Source organism: Mustela putorius, unplaced genomic scaffold (assembly GCF_011764305.1).
Source record: "Mustela putorius furo isolate JIRA1106 unplaced genomic scaffold, ASM1176430v1.1 tig00000407_pilon_pilon_pilon, whole genome shotgun sequence".
Taxonomy (NCBI): Eukaryota; Metazoa; Chordata; class Mammalia; order Carnivora; family Mustelidae; genus Mustela; species Mustela putorius.
This window is the reverse complement of record NW_025421373.1, coordinates 20,169,733-20,188,165: the sequence shown is the minus strand read 5'-3', so window position 1 is coordinate 20,188,165 and position 18,433 is coordinate 20,169,733. Positions and strand designations below refer to the sequence as shown.

Here is an 18,433-nt window from a genome sequence, read left to right as displayed (position 1 = left end):
TCTCCTCCTCCTGTGCTCTCTCTCCTCTCTCAAGTAAATAAAGAAAAAGAATTTTTTAAGGATTTTATTTATCTATTTGACAGAGAGAGACACAGTGAGAGAGGGAAAAAAAGCAAGGGGATTAAGAGAAGAGTAGCAGGCTCCCTGCGGAACAGAGAGCCCAACACGGGGCTAGATCCCAGAACCCTGGGATCATAACCTGAGTTGAAGGCAGGCACCTAATGACTGAGCCACCCAGGAGCACTCAAGTAAATAAATAAAATAAAACAAACAAACAAACAAAAACCAAATAAGGCTCTGAAAAAAGAACACATAATCAAGATACAGAAGAGTTACATCACCCCCACCAAATTACCTAATGCCCTTTTTTGAATATTCTGCTTCGTACATCTGACCTTAACAACAGGGATCAATTTTCTGTTCCTAGAGTTTTGCCAGCTCTAGAATGCCAAATAAATGGAATCACACAGTAGGCAGCCTGTGAGTCTGGTTTCTTTTACTTAATATATGCACTGGAGATTCATCCAGATTTGTTATTAATTGCTGAGTAAAAGTTTATTGTATGGGGTACTTAAGTATAGTTGGGGTGTTTCCAATTATTGGAATTACGAATAAAGCTGTTAAAAACATGCACATGCAGGATTTTGTGTGAACATAAGATTTCATTTCACTTCCTTTCACTTGAGTAAATACTGAGAAGTGAAGACTGCTAGGTCATATGGCAAGGATACATTTAACTCTATAATAAACTACACACTCCATTCCAAAATGGCTGTCATTTTGCATTCCCACCAGCACTGTATGAGAGTTTCAGTGGGTCTGCATCCTTGCTAGCACTTGGTAGGGTCAGTTTTTTTTTAAGCTATTCAGATATATGTGTAGTGGTATCTCAATGTAATTTTAATATTCATTTCCATAATCACTAATGATGTTGAGCATCTTTTCATATGCTCATTTGCCATCTGAATATTTCCTGAGTAAAGTGCTCATTTTTATTTGAGTTAAAATCATATTATTTAGTTTTAAATGTTGCTGACTTTCTGGATACAACTCCTTTATCAGATAAGTGTTTTGTAAATATTTTCTCCTAATCTGTGCCTTGTCTTTTCATATTCTTAACAATCTCAAAGAGTAGAAATTTCTGACTATAAGGAAAACCAACTTTATAATTTTTTTTTTTTAAAGTAGGCTCCACACCAAGCATGGAGCCCAATGTGGGTCTTGAACTCATGACCCTGATATCAAGACCTGAGCTGAGATCAAGAGTCAGACGGTTAACCAGCTGAGTCACCCAGGCACCCCCCAACTTTATAGTTTTTTAAAAAATGGATTGTACTTTGGTTTGTATCTATAAAATATATGTCTAGGGGGCACCTGGATGGCTCAGTTAATTAAGCAGCCTTCATCTCAGGATATGATCCCAGGTTTCTGGAATTGAGCCCCACGTTGGGCTCCGTGCTTAGTGGGGAGTCTGCTATTTCCTCTCTCTCTGTCCCTCCCCCAGCTTGTACTCTCACTCACTCACTCCACTCTCTCTCTCTCTCTCAAATAAATAAATAAAATCTTGGGAAAAAAATAGTAAAATAAATGTCTAACCCAAAATTACAAAGAGTCTATCGTACATTCTCTTCTACCAGTTTTATACTTCTTAGTTTTACATTTACAACTATGAGTTTACATTTAGAACTTTGAGTTAATTTTTGCATATGGTACAAAGTATGGATGAAGGGTTTTTGTTTTGTCTTGCATTTGGATATACAGTTGTTCCATCTTCATTTGTTGAAAAGACTTTTTTTTCTTAGTAAGAAATAGCTTTCTAATAATTATGGCTGGTAAGTAATATAAAGAGTAGCCTCAAAAGAAATGAGAATGAGTTAACTGGAAATTTTTAAACAGAAGTTTGAGAGCCAGGTGTTCAGTCTAATAAAAAAGGACAGAAGGTTAAATTATCTTTCCAAATCTCCGTCCCCATCCACGGTTTCACTTTCTGCAGTTTCAGTTACCCACGGTCAACCACGGTCTGGAAGCTAATGATTCTCCTTCTAACATAGCTATCTAAAGGTCAATAATAGCCTAACACTATGTCACAATGCCTACATCATCCACCTGACTTCATCTTATCATGGAGGCATTCTATTATCTCACAGCATCACGAGAAGGGTGAGTACAGTCCAGTAAGAAATTCTGAGAGACCACATTCACATAACTTTTATTAGAGTATACTGTTATAATTATTCTATTATTGTTGTTGTTAATCTCTTACTGTGCCTAATTTATAAATTAAACTTTATCATAGGTATGTACATATAGATAAAACATAGCATATACAGAGTTTGGTACTATCTGTGCCTTTAGACATCCACTGGAGGTCTTAGAATGCATCCCCTGTGGATAAGGATGAGGGGGGCTACTACATATTTTTGGAATAATTCTTGTTCAAAATGCAAATATAATTAACTCCAATTACTTAATATTTCTGCAAATATCTTCAGCCAATTGTCTTGTCTTTATGCTATCAACTCAACCTTTCATTCAGTAGGTAGTGTGTGGGAACAAGAAGACCTGAAACCCCTATCAACATTATGTTACCTATTTGACTATTTAATATTTGCATTTTAATATAAACCTGAAAGAATGGCTAAAACTCATGTTTGAAAATTCAGTTATCTGTTTAAATATTACTTCAGTAACTATGAATAATTTATAAGTAAGACTTAAATTGATTTCAGCTGGAATAGACATTTTGACTAATACACTTCAAGAAAGACATAACAGGGGTGCCTGGGTGGCTCAGTGAATTAAGCCACTGCCTTCGGCTCAGGTCATGATCTCAGTGTCCTGGGATCGAGCCCCGCATCAGGCCCTCTGCTCAGCAGGGAGCCTGCTTCCCCCTGTCTCTGCCTGCCTCTCTGCTTACTTGTGATCTCTATCTCTGTCAAATAAAATAAATAAAATCTTTAAAAAAAAAAAAAAAGTAAGACGTAACAAAGCTGGGAAAAATCTATACAGGGCAACAAAATTCATTGAAAGTATGCAACTGATTTAATAAGAGAAAAACAAAACTCAAAGCAGTCTGTTTACCTCTCTGGTAAGACTCACAGCATCTTGTTTAGAGCAACAGACTGCTACCTCACTTATTCTTCAAACTAGAAAGAAGAGAACTTAGAACCATTACTAATAAACTCTATAGAACTTGAAAATCTTATGAAGAGTGAACCCCACAATATTAAAACAAGAAGCCAACCTCTTTTTTAAAATGGTCACTGGAAAAATTAGAATAGTACCCTCATTAATTAATGAACATATGGCATGTGTAAATCATCCTCCTTTTACACACATACCATCTCACTTCTTTTATACTTGACTAAGCAAGTGGTGTTTGATTAATACTTGAAGAGCAGGCAGAAGGTCCCTGGATAAGAACTAGGGGATTGGTGAAAAGCATCTCGGCAGAATAAACTGGAATGTGAATGCCCTGAAGCAGGGAAAGCAACAGCAAGTTCCGGGTTTGGTGTGGCTGGAGCACAGTATATAAAACACAGCGGTACAAGATAAACCTAGGAAAGAAGGCAGGACTTTAATCATGTAAGACCTTGAAAACCATGCAGGGATTTTAAAGTTTACTTTTAGGTCAGTAAGAAAACCTATAGTTCTTACACAAGAAGTGATAAAACCAGCATTTGAATGACTATCCTGTCTATCCTTTGGAAAATGAATTAAAGGAAGATTAAAGTATCTATAAAGATCAATTTAAAAACTACTGCAGCAATCCAGGTGAAAGATGATGGTAGCAGCCTAAACTAGGATGACAGCAATGTCAGCAAGCAGAACTAAGAGGCAGTTTAAAGATAAAACTAACCAGCCTTAAGCATAAGATCAGAGTTTTCCAAACTACCTATCCATTGTCTGTCTGTTTACTTATCTATTTATATATCTGTTTATATCTTTAGTGGTATAAACAGTGTTTTTATCTTTAAGTGTGACCTATTATTTAAACTATGCTTACAGTCAAAATTGAGAGATAAAAGAATGTATAAATGAATGAAGAGTATTTAAGAAACACACCCATACATTTGATGATAAACCAGATAAAAAATGGAAGCACCCTTACACTATTACATATTTTTACAAGTCTTAGATATTACAAAATTTATGCTATTTTACAATATAAGCATAAATAATAAGTTGCATCTAAAGTAACATCACACATAGAAAAAATTTTTAAGTTATGGTACCATAATTCTATCTGCTAATTAACAGAAAACTATTTATTTGTTGCTAGTTGTAATCTCTCATACATAATGCAGAAATGTAATGTGTGTGTACATACACATATACACATACAGTAACAACAACAATAATTAGTTTCATAAAAACCAAATATACTTAAGTTTAGGTACTACCTGGTAAGTGTCTTACAACTTAATTTAACAGCAGTATAGTGAGAAAATAAAGAACACACATATTCATTTATATTTATATTCATATTCATGTTCAATTCATATACATTAATTTTAAATGTTCTGATTGCTATTTATAAACACCACAAAAATGAAGGTTTTTGCAATTTTAATCTGTTAATATCTGCATATGACTTAATATTTGTGTATAATGCTTAGCACAAATTATCTTTTTGTGATGACTATTTTCTGTTAAAATTTATATACAATCTAGAAATTTAAATTCAAATCACTCTCTTGGAAGAACACAAAACACCATTCTGAAAAGATACTGTACAAAAAGAACCCTGAAGGCAGAATCATAGCAAAGTAATAATAGAAAATTCTTACCAATTTTTCATCAACTGTTATGAGTTGCCTGTCTCGAGCTTGGTCTTGTGCCAGCCTCCATGTGGAAGTGCTTAATGACCTGCAGTGCAAGACTGTAAGTTAAAAAATGATCCGTGCAATGAGAAAAGAGAGGCAGACAAATCTTACACAAATGAGCTACTTTAACAATATCTGTCTTATAAAACAAAAAAGAATAGAAAGAAAGAGAAGAGGGCACAGAAATCCTTTTTCTCCCCAATTAGTTCTGTCTGCTGAGTTTTTGGCAGACTCACTTAAGAGTTCACAACAGGCTGCACTTTATGTCAGTCTATAGGCTCTCTGTCACAGAAAAGCCGTCAGTGACAAGTACCAAACTCTGTCAGTGTACAGTAGCTGGTTTGTCACCATTATGATGAAAAATACAAAGCTATATCAATCCTTCTAGAATGCTGATTCCTAAATGACCACAGAAGAAAAAGTAAAATCTCAATCATATACTTCATGGCTGAAAGTAAATATCATAGAACTAAATTATATAATGTTGGGGCGCCTGGGTGGCTCAGTGGGTTAAGCCGCTGCCTTCGGTTTAGGTCATGATCTCAGCGTCCTGGGATCGAGTCCCACATCGGGCTTTCTGCTCAGCAGGGAGCCTGCTTCCCTCTCTCTCTCTCTCTGCCTACCTCTCCATCTACTTGTGATTTCTCTCTGTCAAATAAATACATAAAATCTTTAAAAAAAAAATTATATAATGTTAACAAAGTTTCTAATTTTGAAACACTAATTTCACTTAACACTCTTAATTTCACACAATGCTCAAAATTCATTCTAATTTCAAAACAAAAGTAGTTTAAATAGAAATTATTTCTATCATCATTTTATTTTTTTTAAGATTTTTATTTATTTATTTGATAGAGAAAGAGAGGGAACATAAGCAGGGGGAGTACATAAGCAGGGGGAGTAGGAGTGGGAGCAGGAGCCTGAGGCAGAATTCGATTCCAGCACCCTGGGATCATGACCTGAGCCCAATGCAGACACTTAACGACTGAGCCACCCAGGTACCCTCTATGATCATCTTAACTAATGTTATTAGTTTAGTCCTGTATCTCATTCACAGAACTGAAGAAAGTCTAAACAGTTAAAACAGAAATATTAAGTCAGAAATAAAATGGGCACCAAAGCTAGCTCCTTTATATTAGCATCATCTGACCCTCATCCCAAAGAAATCACTTAAAGAGAACAGGTTTTTGGGTTTTTTTACTTCATATATACATTGCAGTCTATACTAACCAATACTGTACTGTCGCTGATCATTAAATTTAACATTTTACATTTTCCAAAATATTAAGCCATCTTATGTAGATTTCTCTTTTGAAAGTTAGCTTATCATGACTCAATCATGAGTCATGTTATGTCATGTCATGAGTCCTTACAATCATAACTCAAATTTCAAAACCAACAGAATATACAGTATTAAGTTCTTTCTTCTTTATTTCTTTTAAAGATTTTATTTATTTATATTAGAGAAAGAGAAAGCAAGCACAAGCTAGGGGAAAGGGCAGAAGGAGACAATCCCAGGACCCTAGGATCAGGACCTGAGCCAAAGGCAGACACTTAACCAAGTGAGTCACACAGGTGCCCCAAGTTCTAATGCAAAAATTTCATGTAAAAGTTCAACTTTCAACAGCTATGGTGTACACAGCTTTATAGAAAATCTACGTACCAATAGTGTAATTTAAAGATAACGATAACACAAAGACTTTTTTGTTTTATGAATATGTATTTTGAAAAAAATCTGTAAGTTATTTCCCAAAATTAATGTAATGCCTTATTACTTGTAAGATTTTATTTATTTGACACAGAGAAAGAGAGTGACAAAGAGAGAAAGGGAACACAAGCAAGGGGAGTGGGAGAGAGAGAAGAAGGCTTCCCCCTGAGTAGGGGCCAGACACAGGGCTCAATCCCAGGATCCTGGGATCATGACCTGAGCCAAAGGCAGACACTTAACAACTGAGCCACCCAGGCGCCCCTAAATCCTTATTACTTTGAATACCCTTCTAAGAAATACATATACACAAAATACATCTACATGGAAATTATTTTAAATTATTTACACAAATAGTTAAAATACATGTGTTGGTTGTTGTATTAAAGGAGTATCATTAGCTCTTTTAAAAATCTATTTACTATGGAAATCATTAAGACCAATAACATGACAATAAAAACATTCTGAATACTCTTAACCAAATCCATATAAGAAAAAAATTAGGCAATGATAAGAGAACTCAGGAAAATTTGAAATACTGGAAATATTTAAAAACATAGCTACATTTCAAGAAAATGAAGCTGCAGAGTTCCTCTAATGAAGAGAAGTGCTAGATCAAAACTGCAAATTATTCTACACAGATTAAAACTCTATAATCCATGAACTGTGGAACTTCAGATTACACAGTGATTTTTATTTAAACAAATTTCTCTTAAACTGTGTAATAAAACCTTACTGTATACTAGTCATAACTTAAATTTTTTAAAGCATATATAAGGATGTATTTTTAAAATTTTTAGATTTATCTCCAACTAACCATAAGAATGATGCTATACATCACTTTCTGGAAACATAACTTTTATAAACAAATACACAGACAAAAAAATCTCGTATTTTTATCAGACTGTATATAAAAGAATAATAAAAAAGTGGTAAAAGATGTTAAGTAAAACAATCCTACCAGAAAGAATTAAAAATCACAATTAAAACATTTTGTAAGAAAAAACTTTAAAGGGGCACCTGGGTGGCTCAGTCATTGGGCGTCTGCCTTTGGCTCAGGTCATGATACCAGGGTCCTGGGATAGAGCCCAGCATTGGGCTTGCTGCTAGGCAAGGAGCCAGAGGCAGGACCCAATCGCAGGACCCTGGGATCATGACCCAAGCCCTGACTAAGCCACCCAAGCATCCCAAAACAGCAATTTTTTTTTTTTAAATCAAAAATCAGATGTAGGGAAAAACTTTCCTCCAATTATAAATAGTTAAGGTAGCAACAGAGATCTAGAGTCAATTACAAACATAGTAAACTTAATTAATTAGACCTATAAAATATAAGCTACAGTTAATTTTAGATTAAATGTAAATTATATAGCAAATATCTATTTGCTGATTAGCCTTTAAACAATGTCACATCAGTAAATTGGCAGCAGTAAATAAAGTGTTTTTTAATAAGAGTATAAAAACATTAAACAAGAAATAAAACCTAGAGGGCACCTGGGTGGCTCAGTGGGTTAAAGCCTCTGCCTCCAGCTCATGTCATGATCCCAGGGTCCTGGGATGGAGCCCCGCATCGGGCTCTCTGCTCTGCAGGGAGCCTGCTTCCCCCTCTCTCCCTGCCTGCCTCTCTGCCTACTTGTGATCTCTGTCTGTAAATAAATAAATAAAATCTTTGGGAAAAAAAACAAACAAACCAACCTGGGAAAAGGATGGAAAAGGACTTGAATGACATTTGTCCAAAGATCTATATATAATTAGCCAGTAGCAAGAGATGCTCAATATTACTAATCATTAGGGAAATATAAATCAAAACCACAATAAGATATCACTTCATACCTATTTGGATGGTTTTCAAAAAAAAATAAGTGTTGGTGGGATATAAAGAACCAGAACACAGTACATTGCTGATGGGAATGAAAATCATGCCGTCGCTATGGAAAGCAGTATGGCAGTTCCTAAGAAAATTAAACACAGAATTACCACGATTCAGCAATTTCACTTCTCAATATATACCCCAAAGAATTGAAAACAGGGACTCAGGGTGCCTGGGTGGTTCAGACAGATAAGCAGCTGCCTTCCGCCTGGGTCATGATCCCAGGGTCCTGGGATCGGGCCCCACATCGGGTCCTTGGGTCAACAGAGAGCACAGGGACTCAAATAGGTATTTGTAAACCCATGGTCCTAATAGCACAAATTCCAAAGAGCCAAAGGCAAAAACTGCCAAAATATAAATAATCTTGTGTTATTGGGCAATGTATCACAACACTTAAAAAGTATATGTGTAGGAATGATCAATATATAATCATTAGTAAATAGGTTGTAATTTTAACTTTGCTATTTGGTACCTATTTTTGAGAAATTAAAAATTTTATTTGCCTCATGAACTTGCCTTTCTGTCTACCTACCTGTTGTCTTAATTGGCCTTTTCACATTTCCAGGTTTCTTAAGAGTCAACTTAAATTCTGAGCCCAAAGAATAAACTATGAGGGCTGTAATTATTACTGAGCAAGCTATTTATTATATTTAGTTTTTTGGTACAAGTTTCCCATAAGAAAATGAGATATCCTGGAAATAGAAAATAAGAGATCTTTTTTTATTTTATTTTTTTAAAGATTTTATTTGTTATTTGACAGAGAGAGACACAGCCAAAGAGGGAACACTCGCAGGGGGAGTGGGAGAGGGAGAAGCAGGCCTCCTGCCGAGCAGGTAGCTGGACATGGGGGCTCAATCCCAGGACTCTGGGATCAGGACCCAAGCCAAAGGCAGATGCCTAACAACTGAGCCACCCAGTCACCTCAAGAGGTCTTATTTCTAACTCTGGTTTTAGTACCTACTATTTCTACGAGCAAATCACTTAACCTTTCTGTACCTCAATTTCCTTCTTTGTAAATTTGCAAAATGAGGACTTGTTGCTTTCAAGTTTCTTTTAGTGATGAGACTCTGTGATTCTAATAACTGGAATAAAGTATAGTTCCACTTTAACAATTCCTTTTGGAAATGCTATGTAATAGTAACTCATAATCTTTTTTTCTTTAAAACCCTAAGGCAGGGCGCCTGGGTGGCTCAGTGGGTTAAGCCACTGCCTTTGGCTCAGGTCATGATCTCAGGGTCCTGGGATCGAGTCCCGCATTGGGCTCTCTGCTCAGCAGGGAGCCTGCTTCCTCCTCTCTCTCTCTCTGCCTGCCTCTCTGCCTACTTGTGATGTCTCTCTGTCAAATAAATAAATTAAAAAAAAAAACTTAAAAAAAAAACCCTAAGGCAATAAAACTTTGAAAAATATATATACCACATTTGTTTATCCATTCATCTGTTTATCAACATTAAGGTTTTTTCTGGTAATGACATTCATGTGCACGTTTCTGTGGGGACGTAAGTTTGCAACTCATTTTGATAACTACCTAATAGCACAATTACTGGATTGTATGTTAATACCATGTTTAGATTTAAGAAACCGCCAAATTGTGTTCCAAACTGGCTGTACCATTTGTGTTCCCATGAAAGCATGAGTCATACTCCTTGCAGCTCCATATGCTTCTATTTGGTGTTGTTGGTTTTTTGGATTTTAGCCATTCCACTAAATGTGTAGTGGCATCTCATTGTTTGAGTTTTTAATTTCCTGATGAAATATGCTGTGAGACACCTTTTCATATGCTTATTTGCCATCTGCATATCATCTTTGGTGAGGTGTCTGTTCAGATCTTTTGCCCATTTTTTAACTGGGTTGTGTTCTTGTTGAGTAGGAAGAGTTCTTTATATGTTGTAGATACAAGTTCTTCATCAGATAATGCGTTTTGCAAATATCTTCTTCCAGTCTGTGCTTGTCTTTCCACGGTCTTTAAGTACCATCCACAGAGCAGAAGCTTTTAATCTTCATGAAGTCCAACTAATACATTTTTTCCTTTGTGGATTTTGCTTTTGGTGTTGTATCTCAAAACTCAGAAGCAAACCGAGGTACCTGGAGTTTTATGCTCTTTTCTAGAAGCTTGATAGTTTTGCTTCTTACATTTAGGTTTATGATCCATTTTGAGTAAATTTTTGTGAAAGGTGTAAGGGCGGTGTATAAATTCATTTTTTTGCATGTGGATATATTCCAGTTCCACTTAATGAAAAGATTATCTTTTCTCTATTAGACTGCCGTTGCTTCTATCTCAAAGATAGATCGGTTGACTTTATCTGAGTAGTCTATTTCTGGGCTCTTGGTTATGTTCTGTTGATCTATTTATCTGTTCTTCACCAATTCTACACTGTCTTGATTACCTTAGCTGCGAAGTAAAGTCAGTACCATTGCTCTGACTTTGTTATTCTTCTCCACTATTACATTGAGTATTTGGAGTCTTTTGCCTTTCTATATAAGCTTAGAATCAGTTTCTTGATACCACAAAGGGAGCTTGCTGAGGTTCTGATTGAGACTGTGTTGAATCTACTAATTAAGTTGGGGAGAACTGGCATCTTAACAATACCGAGTCTTCCAGTCTATATATATTAGGATCTTTGACTTCTTTGATTGGCATTTTATAATTTTCCTCATTTACATTTGCAAATACTGTTTTTATTACTTCAAAATACACTCTTCAAAAAGTCTTAATGGTGAAAAGATAAAAAGAAACCATTTTCAATGGAAAACAGTGTCTGAATAAGAATAAATAGTACTGATTCAAAGTACTAACACTATTCTCCCTTTGAAGCAAACTAACTTTATCAACTAAGGAGAATAAAATTCCCATATCACTTGTAGCAGCTTGAAACACGGCTCCAAATTTTTCTGACACTCATCCCTCCTATCAAGAGTTGCAGGTCCTCTATTCCTAGAATCTGAGCGCTCTGACTGCCTGGTCAATATAATACAGAACTGAGGCTATTTGTATTTCTAGGCCCAGGCCTTAAAACACTAGCAATTTCCATTTCCTGTCACTTAGATCATTGCTTCTTTGGATATTCACTCTTGGAATCCAACTACCAAGTTGTGAGGAAATTCAAGGTGCCCCACAGAGAGACCCAAATGAGGAGAAATCAGTAACTAACATTGCTTTGCCAGGCATGTGAATGATCCTCCAGCCCAAGTCCAGCCATCCCAGCAGACATTACATGGAGCAGAGACAAACTTCCCTGCTAAACACTGCCCAAAATGCAGATCTGTGAGCAAAACAAATGACTACTATGGTTTTAAGGAACTGAATATTGGGGTAGCCTGTGTCCAACTATAGATAATAAAAACATCCCTACAAATAACTGAAGATGATTTTATAAACATTCAAATTGAACCACTAACTTCAAAAAACCAGAAATGAATGGATCAACTTACAAAGTAAAATTCCTAATCCTATAGAAATTATTAAGGAATCAATTAATCCTCAACCATTTGATTAAAACCAATTATATCTGTTGTCAATTTATTGGACATTGAATTATAATCCAAATTCCCATTAAATCAGAAAGTGTTTAGTTCCACAGAGAAGTGTTAAACCACAAGAAAATATTACTAAAAGTTCTAACTGAAATATTAAAATAAAAACATATGTACATTTTCCATATCATAATAATTATCTCAGCCTTAAAATATGCTGGCATTTGGGTCAATCACTTTCAAGTTAATGATCTTGAAGCTTTTCAAGATCTTAAATCAACAGAGAAAACTTAAACTGTCATAATACTGTACTCACTAGAGAGACGCAAGAAAGAATTGTTAATGGAAAAAATAAAGATAAGGGGGTCAAGGGACCATTTTATTTACTTATTTTTAAAGATTTTATTTATTTATTTGACACACACACAGAGAGAGAGAGAGAGAGAGAGCACAAGCAGGGAAAGTAGCAGGCAGAGGGAAAGGGAGAAGCAGTCTCCCCGCTGAGCAAGGAGCCCAATGTGGGAGCTCAATCCCAGGGTACTGCGATCAAGACCCAAGCTAAAGGCAGACGCTTAACTGACTGAGCCACCCAGTGCCTCCAAGGAACCATTTTAATATTCTGTGAAAATATAGGGAGTGAAAGGAAAGGATGTTACAAAATACTCTGGTTAAATTCAGCAGAAATAACAATAACTTATAATCTATTCACAAACAAGTTCCCTGATTCTAATTCAGATTTATCACAAAATTTCTAATCTTTACCTATAGGACTCCTGTTCGTAGATATCCTTTTCCCCATTCTTCTGAGCCAGGAGGAACTTGTAGCATGGACTAATAGCAGTTGTGTCTCTGCACACAACTCAAGCCAAAAACTTAAAACTAATCCTTTGAGTGTCATCCAACAGATGAAGGAAAGATTTGTGCAAGAGGCATAAGAGGGATAATTATGCTTACATAACAGACTTTGGAATGAAACTGAGGAGTAAAAGGAGAATGTGGGCAATGTTTTGGAGGGTGATAATGAAGAAATTGGAGGGCATGACGGAAAATGTAAAGGAAAGGAGAAACTAATCTACCCATGTTTGTAATAACAGGTTATCAAAATAAACAGAACTGAGGTAAAAAAATGGGAATAAGAAAACAGATGTCATACTGATGATAGCAATTATATTACAAAACACAATGACTATATGAAAAGTTCACATTTACAAAGGTCAAATCATTGAGTATACTGGCCAAGAAAAAATAACTACTGGTTTGGAATGCCTTAAGGGCAGGAACTGAGTTGCTGTACTTTAGAATGTCTTATAAATAACTGGAAGCAAATTTACTGTAAAAATGTCAATTACTAATGTAAATTAGTTAATTATCATTGGGAAGAAAAAAATTCACAAAAATAACCAAGAATATTTTGAAAAAGAACTAGAAAGCAGGATCTACCTTTCCAACTAATATGCTACAATAATTAAAAAATGTATTAATACAGACACCGACACACAGATAATAAACAGTACAGATCATAGTGCCAAAACAGATAATGTAGATTTGTAAATCTATTATATAATAAAAGTACAATTTCACATTAGTGGTGAAAGGATGGACTATTTAATAAGTAATACAGAAACGGCTGGCTAGCCTTTCATGGAAGAAAAATGTTTAAATCCGGTTATAAAATAGTTATACCATCTACCAAAGAGCTCCAGATGGATACACACACACACACACGCTGTGTTGTGTATAAATTACTAAAATAAAAGGGTTTTTTAAAATAACATTTGTATGGAAAAGTTTTCTCAACCAAGACACAAAGCACAATACCCACAAACTGTGAAAGCAAAATAACTTCTGAACAACAAAGGGTACTACAAACTAAAGGAAATATCAGATATGATAAGTACAATCCACATAGTGGTTAAAACACTAATATCTAGAATATATAAAAGACTCTCAGAAAACAAGGCAAAAATCACCTAAAAAAGGGAGAAAGAGAGCAGAGGATATATATACACAGTACATAATAATACCAACTATACACCAACTGAAAGAGAATGTATGTCAGAATGGATTTAAAAAGCAAAAACTGAACTGTATGTTGCCTAAAAGAAACCCATTTTAAATACAGAGATACAGATAGAATTAAGGTGAAGAGATGGAGAAAGATAAAACATGAAAACAGTAATCAAATCTTACTGTAATAATAATATTAATCTCAGAAAAACTAAATTTCACAAGGAAAATTATTAAGATTAGAGGCACCTGGCTGGTTAACTCGATAGAGAAAATGACTCTTGATCTTGGTCAGGGTCATGAATTTGAACCCCACGGTGGGTGTAGGGATCACTTTAAAAAAATTACCAGGAATAAAAAGGGGTATTTACATCCTGAGAAAGGGGTCAATTCTCGAAGAAGACATTAACAACCCTTAAGGTATAAATGCCCAACAAAAGAAGGTCAAAATATGTGGGGCAAAAATCAAAAGAGCTACAAGAAGAAAGGCAAATTCATTATTATAGTTGGGAGACTTTAACACTCTTCTTTAAAAAAAAAAAAAGAATTATTTTCAAGTAATCTGTACATAGCCAGCCAAAGGAACATCAGTAAAGATACAGTTGAAATAAAAAGAGGTCACATTCTGAGCCATAAAACACACCTTAACAAATTTAAAAGAACAGAAATCAGGGCACCTGGGTGGCTCAGATGGTTAAGTGTCTGCCTTTGGCTTAGGTCATGATCCCAGGGATTCTGGGATCTAGTACCGCACTTCAGGTTCCTTGCTCAGCAAGGAGCCTGTTTCTCCCTCTGCTTGTGCGCGCACTCTCTCTCTCTGACAAATAAATAAAAATATTTTAAAAAGTACATAAATAGGGGCAACTGGGTGGCTCAGATAGTTAAGCGTCTGCCTTGGGCTCAGGTCATGATCCCACATCTGGCTCCTGGCTCAGTGGGGTGTCTGCTTCTCCCTCTCCATCTGCCTCTCCCCCTGTTCATGCTCTTTCTCTCTCTCTGTATCTCTCTGTCTCAAATAAATAAATAAATTCCTTTTAAAAATTGTTAAATAAATAAATAAATAAATAAAAGAAGAAATCATAGAATGTATGCTTTTAGTCAATAGTGGAATTAAACTAGAAACCAGTAACGGAAAACTGGAAAATTCCCAACTCTTTGGAGATTAAACAACATACTTCTAAAGAAACTGAGTCAAATGACGCCTCAAAGCAATTTTAAAATATTCTGAACTAAATTAAAATGAAAATACAGCTTTTCAAAATCTGCTGGATGCAGCAATTGCAGTTTAGAAACTTAGCATTAATACATAGATTAGAAAAGAAAAAGTCTAAATTCAATAATCCAAGGTTCTACCAACGGAAACTATAGAAAAGTACAATATAAACCTAAGGCAAGCAGAAGAAAAAAATAATAAAAGTTACAGCAGAAATCAATGAAACTGTAAACAGGAAATTGGTAAAGAAAAATCAACAAAACTATAACCTGCTCTTTGAAAAGATCAGAAGAAGTGATAAATCTCTGGCCAGACTAACCAAGAAAAAAAAAACACAAGACAAAAATTACCAATTTCAAAAACAAAAGGAGTGTCGGGACGCTTGGGTGGCTCAGTTGGTTAAGCAGCTGCCTTCGGCTCGGGTCATGATCCCAGCATCCTGGGATCGAGTCCCACATCGGGCTCCTTGCTCGGCAGGGAGCCTGCTTCTCCCTCTGCCTCTGCCTGCCATTCTGTCTGCCTGTGCTCGCTCTCTCCCCCTCTCTCTCTCTGATAAATAAATAAAATCTTTACAAAAAAAACAAAAAAACAAAAGGAATGTCATCACTATTCATACCATAGTCATTAAAAGGATAATAAAAAATATTATAAATACCTCTGTGCTCACAAATGTGGTAACTTTGAGGAATTAAACTAATTGTTTGAAAAACACAAACAACCAAAACTCATACAAGAAGAAATAATCTGGGGCGCCTGGGTGGCTCAGTGGGTTAAGCCTCTGCCTTCGGCTCAGGTCATGATCCCAGGGTCCTGGGATGCCCCACATCGGGCTCTCTGCTCAGTGGGGAACCTGCTTCCCTCTCTCTCTCTATCTCTCTGCCTACTTGTGATCTCTGTCTGTCAAATAACTAAATAAAACCTTAAAAAAAAGAAGAAGAAGAAGAAATAATCCGAATAGGCCCACAGCTATTAAAGATATTGAATAAGTAATTCATGACCTTACAAAAAAAAAAAAAAAAAAAAAGAAGAAGCAGCAGCAAACAAGCATCAGGCCCAGACAGTCTGGTTCTGCCAAACATTTAAGAAATGATACTAATTCTCTACAATCTCTTCCAGAAGGGAAATGTATTTTTTTTTAAAGATTTTATTTATTTATTTGACAGAGGGAGATCACAAATAGGCAAAGAGGCAGGCAGAGAGAGAGGAGGAAGCAGGCTCCCTGCTGAGCAGAGAGCCCAATGCGGGACTCGATCCCAGGACCCTGAGATCATGACCTGAGCCGAAGGCAGCAGCTTAACCCACTGAGCCACCCAGGCGCCCCCCCCCTTTTTTTTAAGATTTTATTTATTTATTTGACAGAGAGATACAGAGAGAGCACAAGTAGACAGAGAAGCAAGCAGAGGGAGAAGGAGAAGCAGGCTCTCTGCTGAGCTGGGAGCCCGATGCCGGGCTCAGTCCCAGGACCCTGGGATCATGACCTCAGCCAAAGGCAGCAACTTAACCGACTGAGCCACCCAGACATCCCCCCAGAAGGAAATGTGTCTTAACCTATTTGATGAAACCAGCATTATCTTAACTACCAACACCAAAAAAACCCACAAAAAACAAAAACAAACAAAAAACCGAAAGAACTACAGACCATTATCTCTTACAAACATAGATGAAAAATCCTCAACAAAATAAAAAGATTTATACAATATGACCAAATGGGATCTATTCCAGGTATGCAAGGCTGGATCAATATTTAAAAATCAATTAATATAATCCAATACATCAACAAGCTAAAAACAAAAAACAAACAAACAAAAACATGTTCACATTGTCACATAAAAGGCATTTGACAAGATCCAAAACCATTCATACTAAAACCTCTTCAGCAAACTAGGAAAAGAGGGGAACTTCCAAAACTGATAAAGAACATATGCATGAAATCTTCAACTAACATACTTAATGATGAGTAACTACTCCTAAGACTGGATAAAGGCAGGATATCCCAAATGATATGGAAGTATGTTACAAAAGAAGAAACACTGTCCTAGTTTACAGAGGACAACAACATCTATAAAGAAAAATCCCAAGTAATTAACAAAAAACAACCTAGAACTATAAAGTAATTATAAGAGCAATTTCTGAGATATATTAACATAAAAAACCAATTGCTTTCTTATATCACCAGCATGACTAACTGGAATGTGATATTAAAAATATGATACCATTTGCATTACCATCAAAAAATAAATAAATACATGGATGTAAATGTAGCAAAATACATATAAGATCTATATGAAACAAGACTAGAAAACTGATGAAAGCACAAAATCTCTAAATAAATCAAGGTACATTCTGTGTTCGTTGGTAGGAAGACTCAATCTTAGAAAGATGTCAATACTTCCGAACTTGATCTACAGATCCAACACGTAACAAAATCAGAGGATTAAACACTGATTTCAGTCTCACTACATATATCAGTAACCAAATAGTGTGGCATTGGCAGAAGAATAAACAAGTAGATCAACAGAACATATCCAAGAGCCCAGAAATAGACTACTCAAAGAAAGTCAACCGATCTATCTTTGAGATAGAAGCAACGGCAGGCCAATGGAGAAAAGATAATCTTTTCATTAAGTGGAACTGGAATATATCCACATGCAAAAAAATGAATTTATACACCGCCCTTACACCTTTCACAAAAATTTACTCAAAATGGATCATAAACCTAAATGTAAGAAGCAAAACTATCAAGCTTCTAGAAAAGAGCATAAAACTCCAGGTACCTCGGTTTGCTTCTGAGTTTTGAGATACAACACCAAAAGCAAAATCCACAAAGGAAAAAATGTATTAGTTGGACTTCATGAAGATTAAAAGCTTCTGCTCTGTGGATGGTACTTAAAGACCGTGGAAAGACAAGCACAGACTGGAAGAAGATATTTGCAAAACGCATTATCTGATGAAGAACTTGTATCTACAACATATAAAGAACTCTTCCTACTCAACAAGAACACAACCCAGTTAAAAAATGGGCAAAAGATCTGAACAGACACCTCACCAAAGATGATATGCAGATGGCAAATAAGCATATGAAAAGGTGTCTCACAGCATATTTCATCAGGAAATTAAAAACTCAAACAATGAGATGCCACTACACATTTAGTGGAATGGCTAAAATAAAATAAAATAAAATTTTTAAAAAACCACCAAATACTGACAAGCATGTGGAGCTACAAGGAGTCTGACTCATGTTCATGGAAGCACAAATGGTACAGCCAATTTGGAACACAGTTTGGCAGTTTCTTAAAACTAAACAAGGTCTTAACATACGATCCAGCAATTGTGCTACTAGGTAT

General features: G+C 35.7%; 1 protein-coding gene across 2 annotated transcripts in view; it reads right to left on the bottom strand.

Annotated features, from left to right (window-relative positions):
- NDUFS4 (NADH:ubiquinone oxidoreductase subunit S4) overlaps nt 1–18,433 on the bottom strand; it is a 114,318-nt gene that overhangs the window by 66,482 nt on the left and 29,403 nt on the right. For both annotated transcript variants that reach the window (XM_004737895.3, XM_004737894.3), the window contains exon 2: nt 4,791–4,869. In XM_004737895.3, the coding sequence (XP_004737952.1) occupies nt 4,791–4,869 (79 nt within the window). The remainder of the gene's footprint in view (nt 1–4,790; nt 4,870–18,433) is intronic.